Here is a 16,265-nt window from a genome sequence, read left to right as displayed (position 1 = left end):
AAAGGCCCATATTGAAAGTAATCAGTTAAATTAGCAGAACCCTTAGATCAGTTAGATGAAGACAAATTTAGACCAGTGATGTCTGTGTGATTGATTTGTGTAATGACAGCATGTGAGGGGCCACCTCAAACCTGAAACTGTGGGGAAGATCAGATTTTATTCTACCTACAGGCAGGCTGACATCAGAGTAAGTGGTAGAAGATATCTAAGGGGGGGACTGTATATATATATATATATATATATAGAGAGAGAGAGAGAGAGAGAGATAGATAGATACAGGTTTTAGGGTTGGGGCACAATTGTAAGGAATCTCAAGAAATCTGGGTGAAATGTTTAAGGCTATAGGGGTAATCAGTGCAGGCTGGTACACACAGTTGGTGTCAGTGGACTGCAGGGTGAACTTAGCCTTACATTTAATTTTTTATTGTCCTTGCTTTTTTTTTTTTTTTTGGTTTTTTGCTGGTACCGGAAATCGAACTCATGACCTTGCGCTTGCCAGGCAGGCGCTGTGCCGCTGATGTCCTTGCTTCTTGTTTACCAGGGTTAGCTATTGCTAGTCCACTCAGGCCAGTCCCAACAATATGTAACGTTCACCTGGGGTATGGGATATAACTTTAGAGGCAATGCTTGCCAAGCATGTGTGAGGGTCTGGGTTTAATTTCCACCATCACCAAACAAGTACATACCATTTACCTTAAATTTACTGTAAAACTGCCACCAATACAACAGTAGCAACCACCTACTGAGCTTTTACTAGGTGCTATTCAGAGTACTGTGCATACTTAAGTCTACTTAAAGTAATTTTGCCTTGAACTAGTACCACACTGTTAAGTTCATATTAAGAGATCTGAGGCTTACTGAATAACCACAACTTATTCTTATTGAAGGCCTAACATGTATTGATTCTGTATGAGGTTTAATTCTCATGCATTTTCTTAGCAATCCTCAACACAACCCAAGGAGGTAGAAGCAACCATTGCTCCATCTCACAGATGATGAAACTGCAAGTTATTAAAGATGGAAAGCTCAAGTAATCTGAAGGACACATAGCTAGTCAGCCGAGGAGTGAGGATTCAAACCAAGGTCTTTCTTGACTTTACAACCATGCTCTTAAACCTCTAAGCTATATAACCTCTAAATGATTCTCATCCAGTCATTCTCAGGCATTCATGAGCACTTACTGGCACTGTGCCAGGCACAGGGGACACAATGATGAACAGGAGCAGTCCCTCTTCTCACACGCTGACGATGTGAGGGCACCACACTACACTGCACCCAACCTGACCTCAGAGCTGGGTCTTAACCACAATATTATACTGTGCAGGGCACCACTGTAGGGTTTTAAGCTAGAATATAATTATTCAGGAAATCTGAAGTTTCGTATTAATTTGGTTTATTGACATAGCCTCTTCTGCAGATGAATATTCTTACTGAAAAAAATTTAAGTCAGGCTAATTTGTAAAGCACAATAACTGGTTTCTTGTATTTCTACACAAAAGGCAGCTTTATTCCGCACCATTAATATGGAATAGCAGTCATTAAGGATGCTCTGAAAGTGTCACTGCATAGCGGTTCTAAAAAGAACAGACATCAGAAAGTACAAAATGTTTTCTAAACCCCTATGATGCGGTCCTCCACACAAAAAGCAGCAGCTACACATGAGTTTCAATTTATACATGATGAAAAGATAAAAATTAAGATTCAATACAGGTTAAGTTATTCAGACAGACCCTTCTGCTGAAAACAACCCAAGCTGCTATTTCAAGCACTAAGGAAAAGATTTCCCAATGGCATTTGAAGAGCTGATCACATAATAAGGAAGTATTGGGCCAAGGCTGAAGAAAAGTTAAAAGCCAGAAAAAGTAATCAGTCCCTTTCCTGAGGACACCTGTGTTAACACTTAGAAGAGAAGGGAGGGAGCTACCTGCCCAAGGTGGAAGCCCCGCCCATTTCCTCCCTACCATAGTCGAGAGACCCTCAGGCAGAGACAGACAAGACTTCACAAGCACAGGTTAGCGAACGGGCCTACATAACCCTCTGGTTACACTACATCTAATTTAAAGTAATTTAAGACTTGAGGTGCCCTAGAAGCCTCAAACTCAGCTTCACACAGTATCTCAGGATTATTCCTATAAGTTTCTAAAGACAACAAGTAGCAAAGCATGCAAGAAAATAAGTCACAACAAATGAAAACCAACAGAAACAGAAATCAGAATCAGAGGAAAAAGGCCAATGACATCCCAACGTTACGTTATTAGGCACAAAACATGAAATAAGTATGTTTTCTTTGCACATACAAAAAATTAAAGATGGGCCAAAAACATTACCAGAGAATTTTAAAAAAAATATTAGAAAGGAAAGATTGCTGGATGAGATGGCACATGCCTGTAATCCCAGCCCTCAGATGGCTAAAGCAGGAAGACTATGGAAAGCGCAAAAGCAGTTTGAATTATACAGTGAGATCAATGCCAGGCTGGAATATACAGCAAGACCCTCTCTCAAACCACCCCCTACAAAAAGAGGACATTAAAAAACTCAAATGATAGTTTTTAGAACTGATGAATTAGAATAGTGATCAGGTATAATTATTCAGAATTATTTAGAGGAAGAGAAAACAAAGTAGGAGACAAACTGAGTCCTGGGAAGATAAAATAAAAAGATCTTGTATTTCTACACAAAAGGAAGTTTATATTAATTTAACCAAAGACTCAGAGGGAAGGTAAAATAGAAAAGGAGAGGTTATATCTGAAGGGACAACAATGAAGAATTTTCTAGAAATAATAAAAGACACATTGACTTAAGAAGTCCAATAAATCCTAAGAAGGTTTAAGAAAAAGAATTATTCCATATTTAGATTTATGACAGCAAAACTACAAAACACCCAAGACAGCAAACTGAGGGGAAATAGATTACTTAAGAAAAGTTGCAAGCTTAACTACAAGCTGCTATCTAAACAACAGTGGAAATAAGATTCATTTTAAGTAATTAATTCTACCCTTGGGGTCAAGGAATGTCACAAAAAAACAAACCAAGAGGAGGATAGGCATGTTGAGCTAAGGTCAACACAGGTATCTACAGCCTCTAACACTATCATTTGCAGGTCAACCAACTTTTAGTGGTCAACATGGAATTACCATATATTGCACTCATTTACTATGTTCCTCCTTTTCTCTCTTTTTTGGAGCAACATTTCCTAAATTTCTACTACAGTATTTTCTGGGCTTTTTGTTCCATTTTTTTTCTCAGAACAAGCACAGAATGTATTACTATTTCCAATTTACATGTGCAATAACTTAGGACAGTAAGCAGCTTCTCCAAAACTACAATGCTTTTTCCATGCTGAAATGTGAGTTGGACTCAGACTGGATCCTCTATAATATACCATGCTGCCTTTTCTCTCTTTTTAGCCCTTCTTTGTTTTTCTGTTCCATCTGCCAGAATGAAATCTTTTTTAAAATGCTCCTTAAAGACAAGTTTCTAAATTCAAATAAGAATCTTAGGGGGTTTTCTGAAGCACTGAATAACATTTGAGTAGAAACACAGCAACAGAATTTCTGGTAAGAAAGTGTTTTATGAGCCTTAAACGACCTGATGTTTGTGTCCTTTCTCTAATGTCAGGTGTCATTCAAGAAAGGTCAAACATTTCCTCCAAGGGAGTGAAAACACTTCAGCTTATTATTCCATTTTTACATTAATTAGGCAACTCTGTGTAACACAGATTTCTCTACTAAGAACCAGTAACTAGGTTTCTAATTTTATCCAGCTCTGAAAACAACGGATGATTGAAACATATGGTGAATGTTTAAATTTTTTTTGTTTTTGTTTTTTTTTCTGGTACCGGGAATCGAACTCACGACCTTGCACTTGCCAGGAAGGCGCTGTGCCCCTGAGGTAAATCTCCAGCCCCTAAAATTTTTAAAATAAATTTATTACAGTGAAAGGCACACTACCATTAATCCCTTCAAAATACCCACCATACATGCATACACACCCTGTCCCACCATTCTTGCTACTTTCTGAAGCAGTTCTGGAAGTCCTGAGTGTTTCTATGATGCATAAGCAAAAACACAGTGAGTGCTGCTGACAAGTGTCATACAATGGGAAGGCAGACTCATAAAAACGTGTGTCCCCACCGACTTTATTCAGAGGATCTGGAACCATCTGACTGGCTCTTCCCCGAAGTCAAAACAACCATGAAAGGTAAGCATTTTGAGTCAATTTGGGACATCAAGGTAGCTACAAGAGCACAACTAAAGGTACCGAAGAGGACTTTCAGGGCTGCTCCAGATAGTGGCAAGCATAGAATGTGCATTGAAAGTAAAGGGGAGTATTTTGAAGTGGATTACTGGCAATGTCTTTTACTACAATATTGTTTGAAATTTAAACATTCATGTATTTTTAGGCTATACCTCGTAGTACATGGTCAACTACTGATCCCAGGAAATACGGGATCAATTCAAGTGCTAGTACTGACTAGTCATGAGACCTTAGGTGAGCTTCCCACTTTTTCAAGGCCTCAGTTCCCATTTCTGTAAAACAGAGATAATATAAATACCTACTTCACAGAGCTGTGGAGAGGTATTTCATACATATTAGCTATTATTGATGTTATCAGTGGTTTTATCAACCAGGACAAACTGGCTTAGCTCAGTTCCCCTATCCATAAAATGAGTGCATAAGCAAAGTTGTTCTTAAGTCTTCCAAGTTTGTCCTATTACATAATTAACTTAAATCAGTGTTCTGCACATTTCTCATCCACCTCCATTTGATCTCACGGCTTCATTTTTCTGTACAGTTATTATTCCTGTGTCACAAGTAAAAGGAACTATATTTGTTTTTATTTTTATTTATTTATTTTTTTTGGTTTTTGGTTTTTCTCCAGTACCGGGAACCGAACTCACGACCTTACGCTTGCCAGGCAGGCGCTTTATATTTGTTTTTAAAAAACCATTAACCCTTACTAACTCTTGAATAGTTCTGATCTATATGAAAAATCTTACAATGCATCCCACGATCTTAACTGTGAAGACCTCAATGACTACAACACACAAATAAATGTGGGGTGGAAATGGGAATTTACTCAGTCTTCCTACATTAGAAGTTATGATAGCTAATCATTTGCAGCTTGTACTCACCATCTAAGATGGACATATTTCTGCATGTTGACACTGTGGTCCTTGAGTTCCTGCTTCGAGAAGTACTCAGACCAGGGCCTGCTAGCAGAATAATGAGCAATGAATACACAATCTCACCAGGAGCTAAGGTCTTTTTTACATTGCACCTAAATGAGAGCTAGATAGTTACATCGAAACAGTTTGTAAAAAGCCAAGGTATGCATAATAAGAACATCTACAGTTTGGTCAATTTTCAGAGAATATTCTTTTAGGTTACATCTGGGTTACATTTGTCCAATTAAAATTTAAGGAAAAATTTTGTGAATGTAAGGATAATGGAAATAATCATCATTAGAAAATGGAAATTTCCTTCCCTGGAGACTTTAAAATACTATTCATTTTAACAGCTTAAAATTCATGTGGATAATTATTCAATGAAAACAAGTAAAAATGTATAATTAACATCAGGAAGCAAGTGTGTGATCATTTACTATTATTCATCAAATTATATTTTTATTTATTTTTTTTTTTTTTTTTTTTGTTTTTCTCCGGTACTAGGAACCGAACTCACGACCTTGCGCTTGCCAGGCAGGCGCTTTGCCGCTGAGCTAAATCCCCAGCCCCTCATCAAATTATATACAGTGATGATGACAATGCTAATGGACTGTCTTTAGAAATGAAATTGTTTTAAGTGAGTTTTCCTTTTTAAATAAATTCTACGGAGACTACTTTATAAGTATATATTTTTTCTTATGACAGTAACAAAAGTAATTTTTATGATCTGGAAAGTATATTTGCTAGATTTTTTTCTTTAACAATTCATATGTATTATTATTACTTTACACATGTGAAAGTATGATAATAAAAGTACCCAAAAGGTACTAAGAGAAAAACACAAGGAAGTATTTAAAAATATGGGTTATGAACAATCAAAACCCTATGTTGCAAGTGGCCATTCAAAATTCTTTTAAGTCAAAGGTGCATGTTAGAACTGTATTAAAGACTTTGTGCAGTATAAAAATATTTTGTTTAATTTTTAGTTTAAAGAGAAAGAAAATAAAATAACAACAAAGACAAAAACAAAACAACACAAAAACAATAAAACACTACAGGATTAAAAAAACAAAAAAAACCCCCCAAAAAACCACTACAGGATTGCAAAACAAGATGATAGGAATTTATTACATACGGTTATCTTCAACGAGGTTGCTCAGATTACCAGATGTAAGAATGCAAGATTGATCAAACAATTAAAGAGAATAAAAAATAATTAAAAAAAAAAAACCATTAGAAATGATACAGAGCTTCACTGAACAAGATGGTAAGAATTCAACAATGGTTGCTATATTGCAAATTGTTATCTTCAAATTAAAAGTAAATTTTTAAAAACTGTGTCTTAGAAACAAAACTTCACAGCTCAATTCTGAGTACAAGACGCAATCCTTCATTTCCAACTCAGCTTCCCAGTGGGAAGTGTGCAAAAGACAGTGTACAGCGCTGACCTCCGCCTCTCTGAGACCCTCCTCGGGGGGCCGAGCCCTGCCCTCGGCCTCCTCTTTGCCCTCGGCCTCGGCCTCGGCCTCTGCTGGGTGCTGCCAAGGTGCTGTTGTCAGAGTCGTCTCCCATCTGTTCAGCAAGATCCACACTCATGAGGTCATCAGCACTGAAGGCAGAAGCAGAGTCCTCCGACTGGGGTCTGAGTGCGCGGGCTCTGCTCATGGCCTGGATGTGGGGTTTGCGGGAAAGTACTCAGCAGTGGAGAGTGCAGCACCCTAACAACAGTCAACACTGTCCATCTACGTCGTTACTCCTCACTAATCGCACCACAAAAACATAAAGGGGAACCACCCTACAATCAGTCAGTACTTACTACGTGTCAGACCAATTTACAATGCTACATGTACAACATCACCTTCTAGGAAGGGTCATAAAAACTGAATTTAACAGAATCAAAAAATCAGAACTTGTGGAAAAATTGACAATCACCCTTAATCCAGTACTTTTTACAATGGGCTCTTAATAAACAAGGAAAACTTAGAAAAAACAGCTGTTATGTTTGGGTGGTGAAATTTTAAGGTGCTTTTGTTTTCTTTACTAGTCTTGAATATTACAAATTATATATGGTGTGCCTTTTAAAATAGTTTTATGTAATTAGAAAAACAGAAATCATCTCTTAAATAGATACACATATAAAAAGAGCCGAAGGCCTGAGAAATGGTAACTAGGAAGCCCTGGTTACCTACAAGCCTTCCAGCTACATATCTAAACTCATCATTCTTTGCTCTGAAAGACTCTCATTTGAAATATGTCATGTATTTTCCCACCTTCTTTCTATAAAATGTTCACATTTCTATTAACAGTGCTGGAAATTGAACCCAGAGCCCCACACAAATGCTAAGTTATACCCTCAGCCCTTACTCTTATCCTTTCAAAAGATTAATAGAAAACTGAGGTCTGTAGCTTGAAACACAAAGGATCCATAAGGAAGCCATAAGGAAATGTGATGCTAAATTGATAAAGTTAATCAATATTAAACCAGATGATTCAAGAACCAGGAACTATTTCTTTCTGGCATACATTTTTACCATTTGGCAAGCTCTGTTTTCCTTTAGGAGCACGTTATAAGATGAATACAAATGTAATAAATGTGGTTTGGGACCCCTACTATTGTTTCTTCCCCTTAACTTCCAAAAATAAGTCTGTCAACAGCACAATTGGGAGTTATGACACTTGCCTATAATCGTCATTACTCAGAAGGGGGCTAAAGTAGGAAGATCTATAAAAAAGGAATCAGTAAATAGTATTTTTTGACACGTCTTTCACTTACAAAACTGAGAATATCTTGTGGACACAGACCATAGCTTTTTCATATTAATATTTTTAACTAAAAGCAGAATGTCAACCCATAGGTATGAAAAATATCTGCTACTTGAAAGTAAGACAAAAACCCAAAAGTAAATACTTCTTTTTTTATCTTTTTAAGACAGGGTCTTGCTATGCAGTTCAGGCTGGCCTTGAGCTCACTTTGTAGCTTAGGCTGGTCATCAACTTGCAAGGATTCCTGTGCCTCAGCCTCCTGAGTGCTGGGATTACAGGAGAGCGCCACCACGCCCCACTAAGAGTAAATAATTTATATAACTGTTAACTACTAGATAATACTCATGAAACATTAAAGACCATCAGAAAACAAGAAAAAATATTTCAGCAAAGATAGAGGCACAAAACTTTAGTAAATGCTTCTTAACTCGCTCCCAACATGCAAAGAGATAGAAGAAACAAATGAGGATGGTGTCCAAGTTAACTTTAACATTTTGGAATGGGCATGGAAATTCTACTTTTACCTACAGTAGCACATCTAATCAAAGCAGTGAATTTCTTTTTTTGCCTAAAATTATGCTACCTCAATAGGGCACGAGTTTATTTTACATAAAATAGCAACTAGATATTCTTTTAATTAAAAAGAGTGACTTTTATAAATGTCCCCCCCAACAAATGCTCTACACAAGAGCAAAATCAAAACAGAATAATGACAAGAACACATGTAGGCTCAATTGAAATAAATCGAAGGCAGCTTTCCTTAGCCAACCTCTGCTTGCTCCTACCTGACAATTGTGGACTGACTTCTAGACAAACACACTAGTTACTGTAATTTAACAAATGCTCACATGAGCACAGGAATTTACAGCAGAAAAATTACCTCTCGAACTTCATCATCTTCTTCACTGGTATTTTTTTGTCTGCTTTCTCTGAAACGGCGTACCTAAACCATGACAGAGTAAATTGCAAACATGTTACTCATCCTGGTTATACAAATACAAAATAGTGCACTATAAATCAAGAAATGTTTCTTAGCATAACATAAAACTTAGAAATCTAACTATAGTTTGTCTTATAAAAGAATGACTAAAGAAAGAAATTCTATTTTTCCCAGTTACATTAAAATACCAGAAATATGTTGTAAAAAATAGTGGCTCTAGGCAAAATTACATTACCTGCTGCCAAAATGTTCTATGCCACTGAAAAACAATGTCAGACTGCAAAGGAAAAGCAATCCTAATATGCTATGGGGACTGTACCTCAGTAAAATAGCTAAAAATAAGTATCTCTTCTCTATGAGGCTTCAAACATTTATTATATTGCTCAAATCACTCTGGTACACCTGGCTGCAAGATACCCAGGAGGCTCTCTAAAATGGTATCTGATCGATTTTTCTCAACAGTCAACTACTGAACATTGGCTAACCATGGCTCTGGAACCAACAGGAATACTACCAGCTTCTTTTTCAATGTTTCCTGCTCACAAGGCTCTGACAATGCAGTTACAGTTATTTAATAACTATATAATTTAACTATCTAGCAACTACTATGTACAAGGTGCTACTATCAGAAATGGAAATATGAAAGTAGTCAAAAACTGCTCTCATGGTGCTTACAATCTAGTGAGAATCCGGGAGGGAGGTCAGTCAATGACAAAATTAAAGTTATATTTTATAAGGCAAAAAGGATCATGTTACAGTTTGTCCCTGAGAAGTCTCTGGCATCTCCAGGGTCAGTTTGTGTACTGATGGTTTCAACTTGCATGACTATGATTATGTGGCCACAGGGCATAAAAGGACTCCCTGGGAATTTCTGTACAGATCCTGGTGTTCAACACCTGAACCACTGTTTGCAAATACAGACTTAGGAAGCTACGTCTAGGTGTCCCTAAGATCCCAATGCCTGCCTGTAGTCTTCTTACTGTACTCTTTTACCCTCTGCCTTAAAATACAATCCTTAAGTGACTGTTCCCAGGAATCTTGTGTGTCCCTTCAAATATCTGCAGGTGGCAATCTTGGCAAAAGGTAAGTGCTCAGAGAAAAGTAAAGTGGAAAAAGGGACAAGAAGTGTTAAGGAGAAGTTGCAGCTGAATAGGATGACCACAACGGCCTCACTGAGCTCATATGTAAGTGAAGACCTTAAGAGGTGGGACATGAACCATGTCAGTACACAGGAAAAATCATTCCACCCACAGGAAAAAATATGTGTAAAGGTACTGGGGAAAAGTATGTCTCTTATGTTTAAGAAAACACCAAGGTCACTGGGGTTGGAGCAGACATGAAGGTAAGGAAACAACAGAAACCTGGAAAGAATAAAGCCTTGCAAACAGTGATAAGGAGTTTTTAAAGGCAAGAGTGACTAGATCTGAAATGTTAGGATCACTGGACAGCTGAACTGAAGACTGAAACGGAGAGGGGATGGGTAGAAGGGAAAAGGGAAGAGCAGGGAGATCCATTTGGAGGCCACTGGAAAAACCCACATGAAAAATAACAGTGCCTTAGAGCAGCGATGAAGGTGGTAAGAGGCAGCGAGATATGGCGCACACTAACAGAGGAGCCCAGAGGACTTTTTACAGTCAGGACCAGACCACAGAATGACAGGGGGCAGTGAGGATCGAGGTTCTGGGCCACAGCAAGGGAGGAATGCTACTCCTACAGGAAGCGCAGGCCCGAAAGCAGGGTGTGAGCATCAGTCATGCAACCTGGAACTCTTTGTAATTAAACATGTCTAGCAGGTTGTTAGCAAGGGAAGCCTGCAGCTGACGGGAGAGGCCTGCCACGCACAGGACACTGGATGAGATTACAAGAAGGGCTGTCTAGATGAAGGAGGTGTCCAAAGACGGAGTTCTGGGACTCCAGTTTAAGAGGCTGGAGAGAGGAAGCAAGAATAGAGTGAGACTATGCAGCCAATAAGGCAGGAAAGAGCCTAAGAGTGGAGTCGAAGAAGTCAACAGAAGAATGTCTGGAGACTGACTGACAGTGGGCAGCAGCAGCAGTGACTGGTTACCTTGATGAGAGCAGCTTCACCGGGACAGGGTCAGAGGCCTGAACGGACAGGCATCAGAGAAAAACGGAGACAAACTAGGGCAGCAAACAGCAGAAACACTGCAGCAATTCTGCCATATACAAAGGGTAAAGAAACAGCAGTAGCTACAGGGAAATGGAATGTAGAGTTGGGTTTGCTTTTTAAATGGAACCATCACTATGTTTGTTATGATTAGGGAGGCAACACACACAGAAATAATCTTTTAAAAAGATGATAAACATGTAACAGTGCTGCAAGCAATATGAAGCCAGTTGAAAGTCCTGCCACTCATACATGGGACGTGAGTTATGGTAAACACGGAGAAGGTACAGTGTGTCAGGCAGTATTGTATGGACTTTCCATGTACTAATTCTTTTAATCCTTGCAACACCACTGAAGGATGTTCCATTATTATCTCCATTTTATAGATGAGAAAACTGAGGCACAGAGAGTTAGTTAAACCCTGTGTCAAAAAGACAAAACCTTTCAGTAGATACTGAGTACTGTAGTTCATAATTATATGTAAGACTCTGTTCTAGCTACTTTGTGAAATTTTCTAATTTAATCCTCATTTTTATAGATGAGGAAACTAAACAAACCACAGAGGTTAAGTAACAGTAGGGGGGGATTTCCAGAGGTATTCTCAAGAACACATTGTCCAAAACATACCTATACACCAAAATTAGTTACTCACCTCTTCATCAATTTTATCTTCTAAGGCATCAATATGACGTTCTTTAAGAAATCTCTGTGTTTTTTCCAATTGGTATTTCACTAACTCCTCAATGGCATCTTTCTCTTCCTTGTCTACAAATTCTTGTACAGCCTCACCCATCCCTCTTTCTGTTAGTAGTGAGAGCTGAACATTCTGTAAAAGAGATGCAAACCATTAGATGCAGAAATAGTATCTAATTATAAAATAATGATGAAGAGCAAGGCAAATTACAGGATAAAGTTATCAGAGAAAAAGATAAAGAAGTTAACCAGTTATGTAAGAGGGAGGGGGAACAAACTGCTAGACAGTAGTTAAGCCTCCTGATAAAAATTAAGGATCAGAAAAAGAAAAGTTACATCAAGAAAAGGGAGGGGAGTCAGGAACAGATGATGCGAGACATAAATGGCTGGGACACATAGTCTACAAATGGCTGCTGCTGATTTAGGGTTCAGGTTAAACCATTATATTGGCAGGAAAGATAATTTCCCCTTAAAGACATCCAAGTCTTAATCTCTGGGACCTGTGAATATGTCACATGATGAACGGGAATTACAATTACAGATAGGATCAAGGCGTCTCATCAGCTGACTGTAAAATAGAGATTACCAGGGACACTTCAGGTGAATCCAGCGAAGGGAAACAGTAGGCAGAAGGGAGCCCAGGGGAAATATATGTGGGAAAGTGGTCACAGACACAACACTGCTAGCTTTGAAGATGGATGAAAGGGAACTAAAAGTCAAGAAATGTAGGCACCACTAGAGACTAGGAAAGGTAAGGAAATGCATTCTCCCTTAGAGTTTCCAGAAAAAAAAAACACAGCTGTGCTGATACCTCAATTTCAGTCCAATGAGACCTGGGAGAGATTTCTAACCTAGAAAACTGCAAGATATTTGTGCTGTTTCAAATAAGCACAACTAGAGAAAGTTAGTGTGACATATATCCCGATAGTTTGAATAGCTTCATAATTGGTTGGCTGGATTTGTAAAGTAATTCTGAAATTACATTCAAATAATCAAATTCTGCATTAAGACCTTTAAGTAGAATTAAAAAAGAGAACAGTAAGTTACACTAATAATATAACATTAACTGAGCACTATTCTTCTTCTTTTTTTTTTATCATCATCATCATCATCATCATCATTTTGGGTCTTGAGACAGGATCTCACTATGTAGGCTAGGCTAACCTTGAGCATACTATGTGGCCCAGGCTGGCTTAAATTCTCAGCAATCTTGCCTTAGCCTCCCAAGTACTGGGGTTACAGGAAAGTGCCACTAGTCCCACCCTAATTTTTGTTGATGTACAACGAATATAACTAAATGTCACCCTACTTACTTCATAGAAACATTGATAGAGTTTTTGTTTGTTCTTTTTTGAGGCAGAGTCTCGCTATGCAGTTCAGGCTGGCCTTGAGCTCACTTTGTATCCCAGGTTGGCCTCAACTCACAGTGATCCTCTTGCCTCAGCCTCCTAAGTGCTGGGATTACAGCAGTGTACCACCACGACCAGCCAAAATGGTTCATTTTAAATTAGCCAATTACTCATGCCCTAAATTAGAATCTATTATCATAACATAGCCATTATTCAAAATATAAACTCTAAGACATTACCTTCTCCGCAGTTTGAAAATACTGTTTTACAAGGTCCTCTACCCTAAGAGTTGTTCCTTCTGTAGGTTTTGTGATAAGCTTCCCAAAGTTAATCTCATCTCCTAGAAAAAAAAAAAACAAAAATTATCTTAAAAAACAACAACCAAAAAACCCAGCCTCTGTTATGTTAAATCAGCCAAGCTCACTGCAGCTCGCTGTCACTAGAGTAGGAATGGCCAAGCTACCAATTCCAGCTTGCTCCACACAGTACTTTCAGGCAAAAAGAGGGCATCTTTGCTAAGAGTCGCTCTCTCCCACTGTCAGTATTCCCTTCCCACACTCCAGGGAGAGTTTCTCCTGTGGGCCTTTTCAGGGAGTACACCTATGGTGGATTAATTAACGGTCAATTTGAGTGGGAACGCCCAGATGAACTGAGTCAGCATGGTTCTAGGCATGGAAGATATATCTGACTGTTGCTGGAATAGTGTAGGAGAATGGGAGGGGAAGATCACGCTGTTCATTCTCCTCAATCTAGCAGTGGCTGGCTTTTTTCCTGATACAACTTGGTTGTTCTTGGAGGAGGAGCTCAGGTCCTCGCTGTGGCCAGGGATGGTTGCGGTTCTCTTCCGGAGTGCTCTGACCTTCATTTTGAGCATTATTTCCTGGCTCTATCACAGATCCTTCACCCTGCCTGTACAGACTTTCTAGCTTCCATGACTGGCCTTGGAGCCTTCACAGAGCAGATCCTTGATGTAGATTGGCATGAGATGTTCCTGTGGGCTCTAGGACTGGCTGAACTCACTGGAGACACTGCTGTGGGATCCAGGCCCTTGGCTGGATTCTTTGGGTCTGTAGCTTGGGAAAGAGATCCTGTAGTCCTCTGCATTTGACTTTCTGGGCGATTATAGAATAATCCCTTAAACTATATGTCCTTTATTAAATCTATTCCCATGCAAACCACTGACAATACAGTGTCAAATCAAAACAATTTTCATGATACTACTACAATGACTTTGCCTTTTTCATTGTGTGAATGTTCATACTAATAATACAAAAGCAACTGGGGATGAAACTGCCAGTGCCTTGGGTTGAGACGAGGTGGTGGCACTGAGCGTCACACATGGTACCACCATACAGCCACAGTTCAAAATAGTCAACAAGCCAGTTTACTCAAGAATGTCCCCAAAGAAGCAATAGACACTGTAACTCAACTGGATCTCAGCACTTGAGCACTACTTTTTCAACACTGCGTAAGACAAAGGACATGTGCTTAAAGCACTTTTGCTGCATTCCTACAAAGGATGATTCTCTGCCCTCAAAAAACCAACAGGACGGAACAAAAAGAACACACGGGAGGAAGTCAGGAAACACTGGATCTAGGATTTGTCTGCTGAGATCCCTTCTGTGGTAAATGAATGTTAAGTGTCTAGCAGGTATGAGGATCTGGTATTAAAATACAACGATGAAACTCAGTATGGTGGCGCATGCCTGCAAGTCCAGCACTCAGGAGGCTGAATCAGGAGGACTGCAGCAAGTTTGAGCCCAGCCTGGGCTAAGTGAGTTCAAGATCAGCCTGAACTACATAGTGAGACCCTGTCTTTAAAAAACAAACAAAAGTACAATGATGAAAAAGATAGTTCCCTGAGCATGAGAACAAATGATGACAATACAAGGTGGTGAGTGCAGGGGATATGACACACAAAGCAGTTAATTCTTCAAGAAGGCTGAATGTCCTGTGCAGATATCCAATCCAGCTATCATTTGAGTCAGGAACTGCAGAAGGAGTAAGATTCACTAAGTAAACGAAGGAGAAAAACATTTCCATCAGGAAAAGTATGTAGAAAGTATGTACAAAAGTATGTAGAAGGTCAAGAGGCACAACATTCAGTGTCTCTTGCCAAATTCACAAAAATCTTATGTGAATTTCAAGCAGGAGAGTTAATATTACTTCATAAGTATGATTAGTACTTTTTTACTTTGCCAGATAGTGTCAAGACTATTAACACTAAGTACATCATCTAGGCCTCACAACAATCCTGAGGCCAGCACAGTTATTATTCTTATTTTACAGATAATGCTAAACAGCAGAGGGTCTTAGCAGAGTTGGCCAAAACAACAGGAAATGCAGAACACAGTAATGTCCAGTAAGACTGCAAAAGTGACACTGCTTCTACTGAGCAATATAAGTTGAATCAAAAAAAGGATTGTTAGAAGGAAATACACTAGCAACAGATTTAAAGAAAGTATATACTGTAGTTTTCTTTTTTGTTGGTACCAGGGATTGAATTTAGGGTCCCATGCCTGCTAGGGAAACACTGAACCAAAGATCTACATGCCCACACTTATTTTTTTCTTGTTTTGAAAAAGTCTTGCTATGTTGCCCTCACTGGCCTAGAACTTGCAATCCTCCTCACTCAGACCATTGAGTATAGTTCTCTTCTAAATACTACACGAAGGGGCTGGGGATTTAGCTCAGCGGCAAAAGCGCCTGCCTGGCAAGCGCAAGGTCGTGAGTTCGGTTCCCAGTATCGGAGGGAAAAAAAAAAAAAAAAAAAAATTTGTTAAATACTACACGCATGATGTTTCAAGGAACTGAAAAGGGTACACAATGAAAGAAAACCATCAGCAGGAAACAAATAATTAAATCTAAGCTAATAAAACCAGGGTGACTTACTAGAGCCATCTGTTCATATGAAAATTCTCTTAATTACAATAAGAGCCTCTATATTTAACTGATATTTCTTATGAAAAAAATCAGTATTTCATTCAAGGACCTCGTTTTATAAATGTTAGAAAAGAACAATTTGTTTTTATAAAAATTTTAATTGGAAATTAACTACCTGGATCATCAAAACATCAAACTATAGAAAACTTACTTCAAAAGCCTTCCTACACCATTGTACACTCTCAAATTAAAATAATAATGCAAAATCTCAAAGTATATTTTCTGAACATTAATGACATATAGTAATCCGTGTTATTAGTCAGTAGCACTGTTTTAAAACACTG

General features: G+C 38.6%; 1 protein-coding gene across 6 annotated transcripts in view; it reads right to left on the bottom strand.

The window, feature by feature from the left end:
* Positions 1-16,265, bottom strand: part of LOC102028151 (double-strand break repair protein MRE11A) — a gene marked incomplete in the record, with an annotated part of 53,671 nt that overhangs the window by 7,902 nt on the left and 29,504 nt on the right. For 4 of the 6 annotated variants that reach the window (XR_001232571.1, XR_001232569.1, XM_013510104.1 and 1 more), the window contains 5 exon segments: positions 5,136-5,216; positions 6,617-6,836; positions 8,812-8,874; positions 11,649-11,822; positions 13,278-13,378. Coding sequence is in view for 3 of the 6 variants with exons in the window: in XM_013510104.1 (XP_013365558.1) it covers positions 5,136-5,216; positions 6,617-6,836; positions 8,812-8,874; positions 11,649-11,822; positions 13,278-13,378 (639 nt within the window). 6 annotated transcript variants of the gene reach the window in all.

The sequence above is a fragment of the Chinchilla lanigera genome, unplaced genomic scaffold, assembly GCF_000276665.1.
Source record: "Chinchilla lanigera isolate Chin_1 unplaced genomic scaffold, ChiLan1.0 scaffold00204, whole genome shotgun sequence".
NCBI lineage: Eukaryota > Metazoa > Chordata > Mammalia > Rodentia > Chinchillidae > Chinchilla > Chinchilla lanigera.
This window is presented reverse-complemented; position numbering and strand designations above follow the sequence as displayed.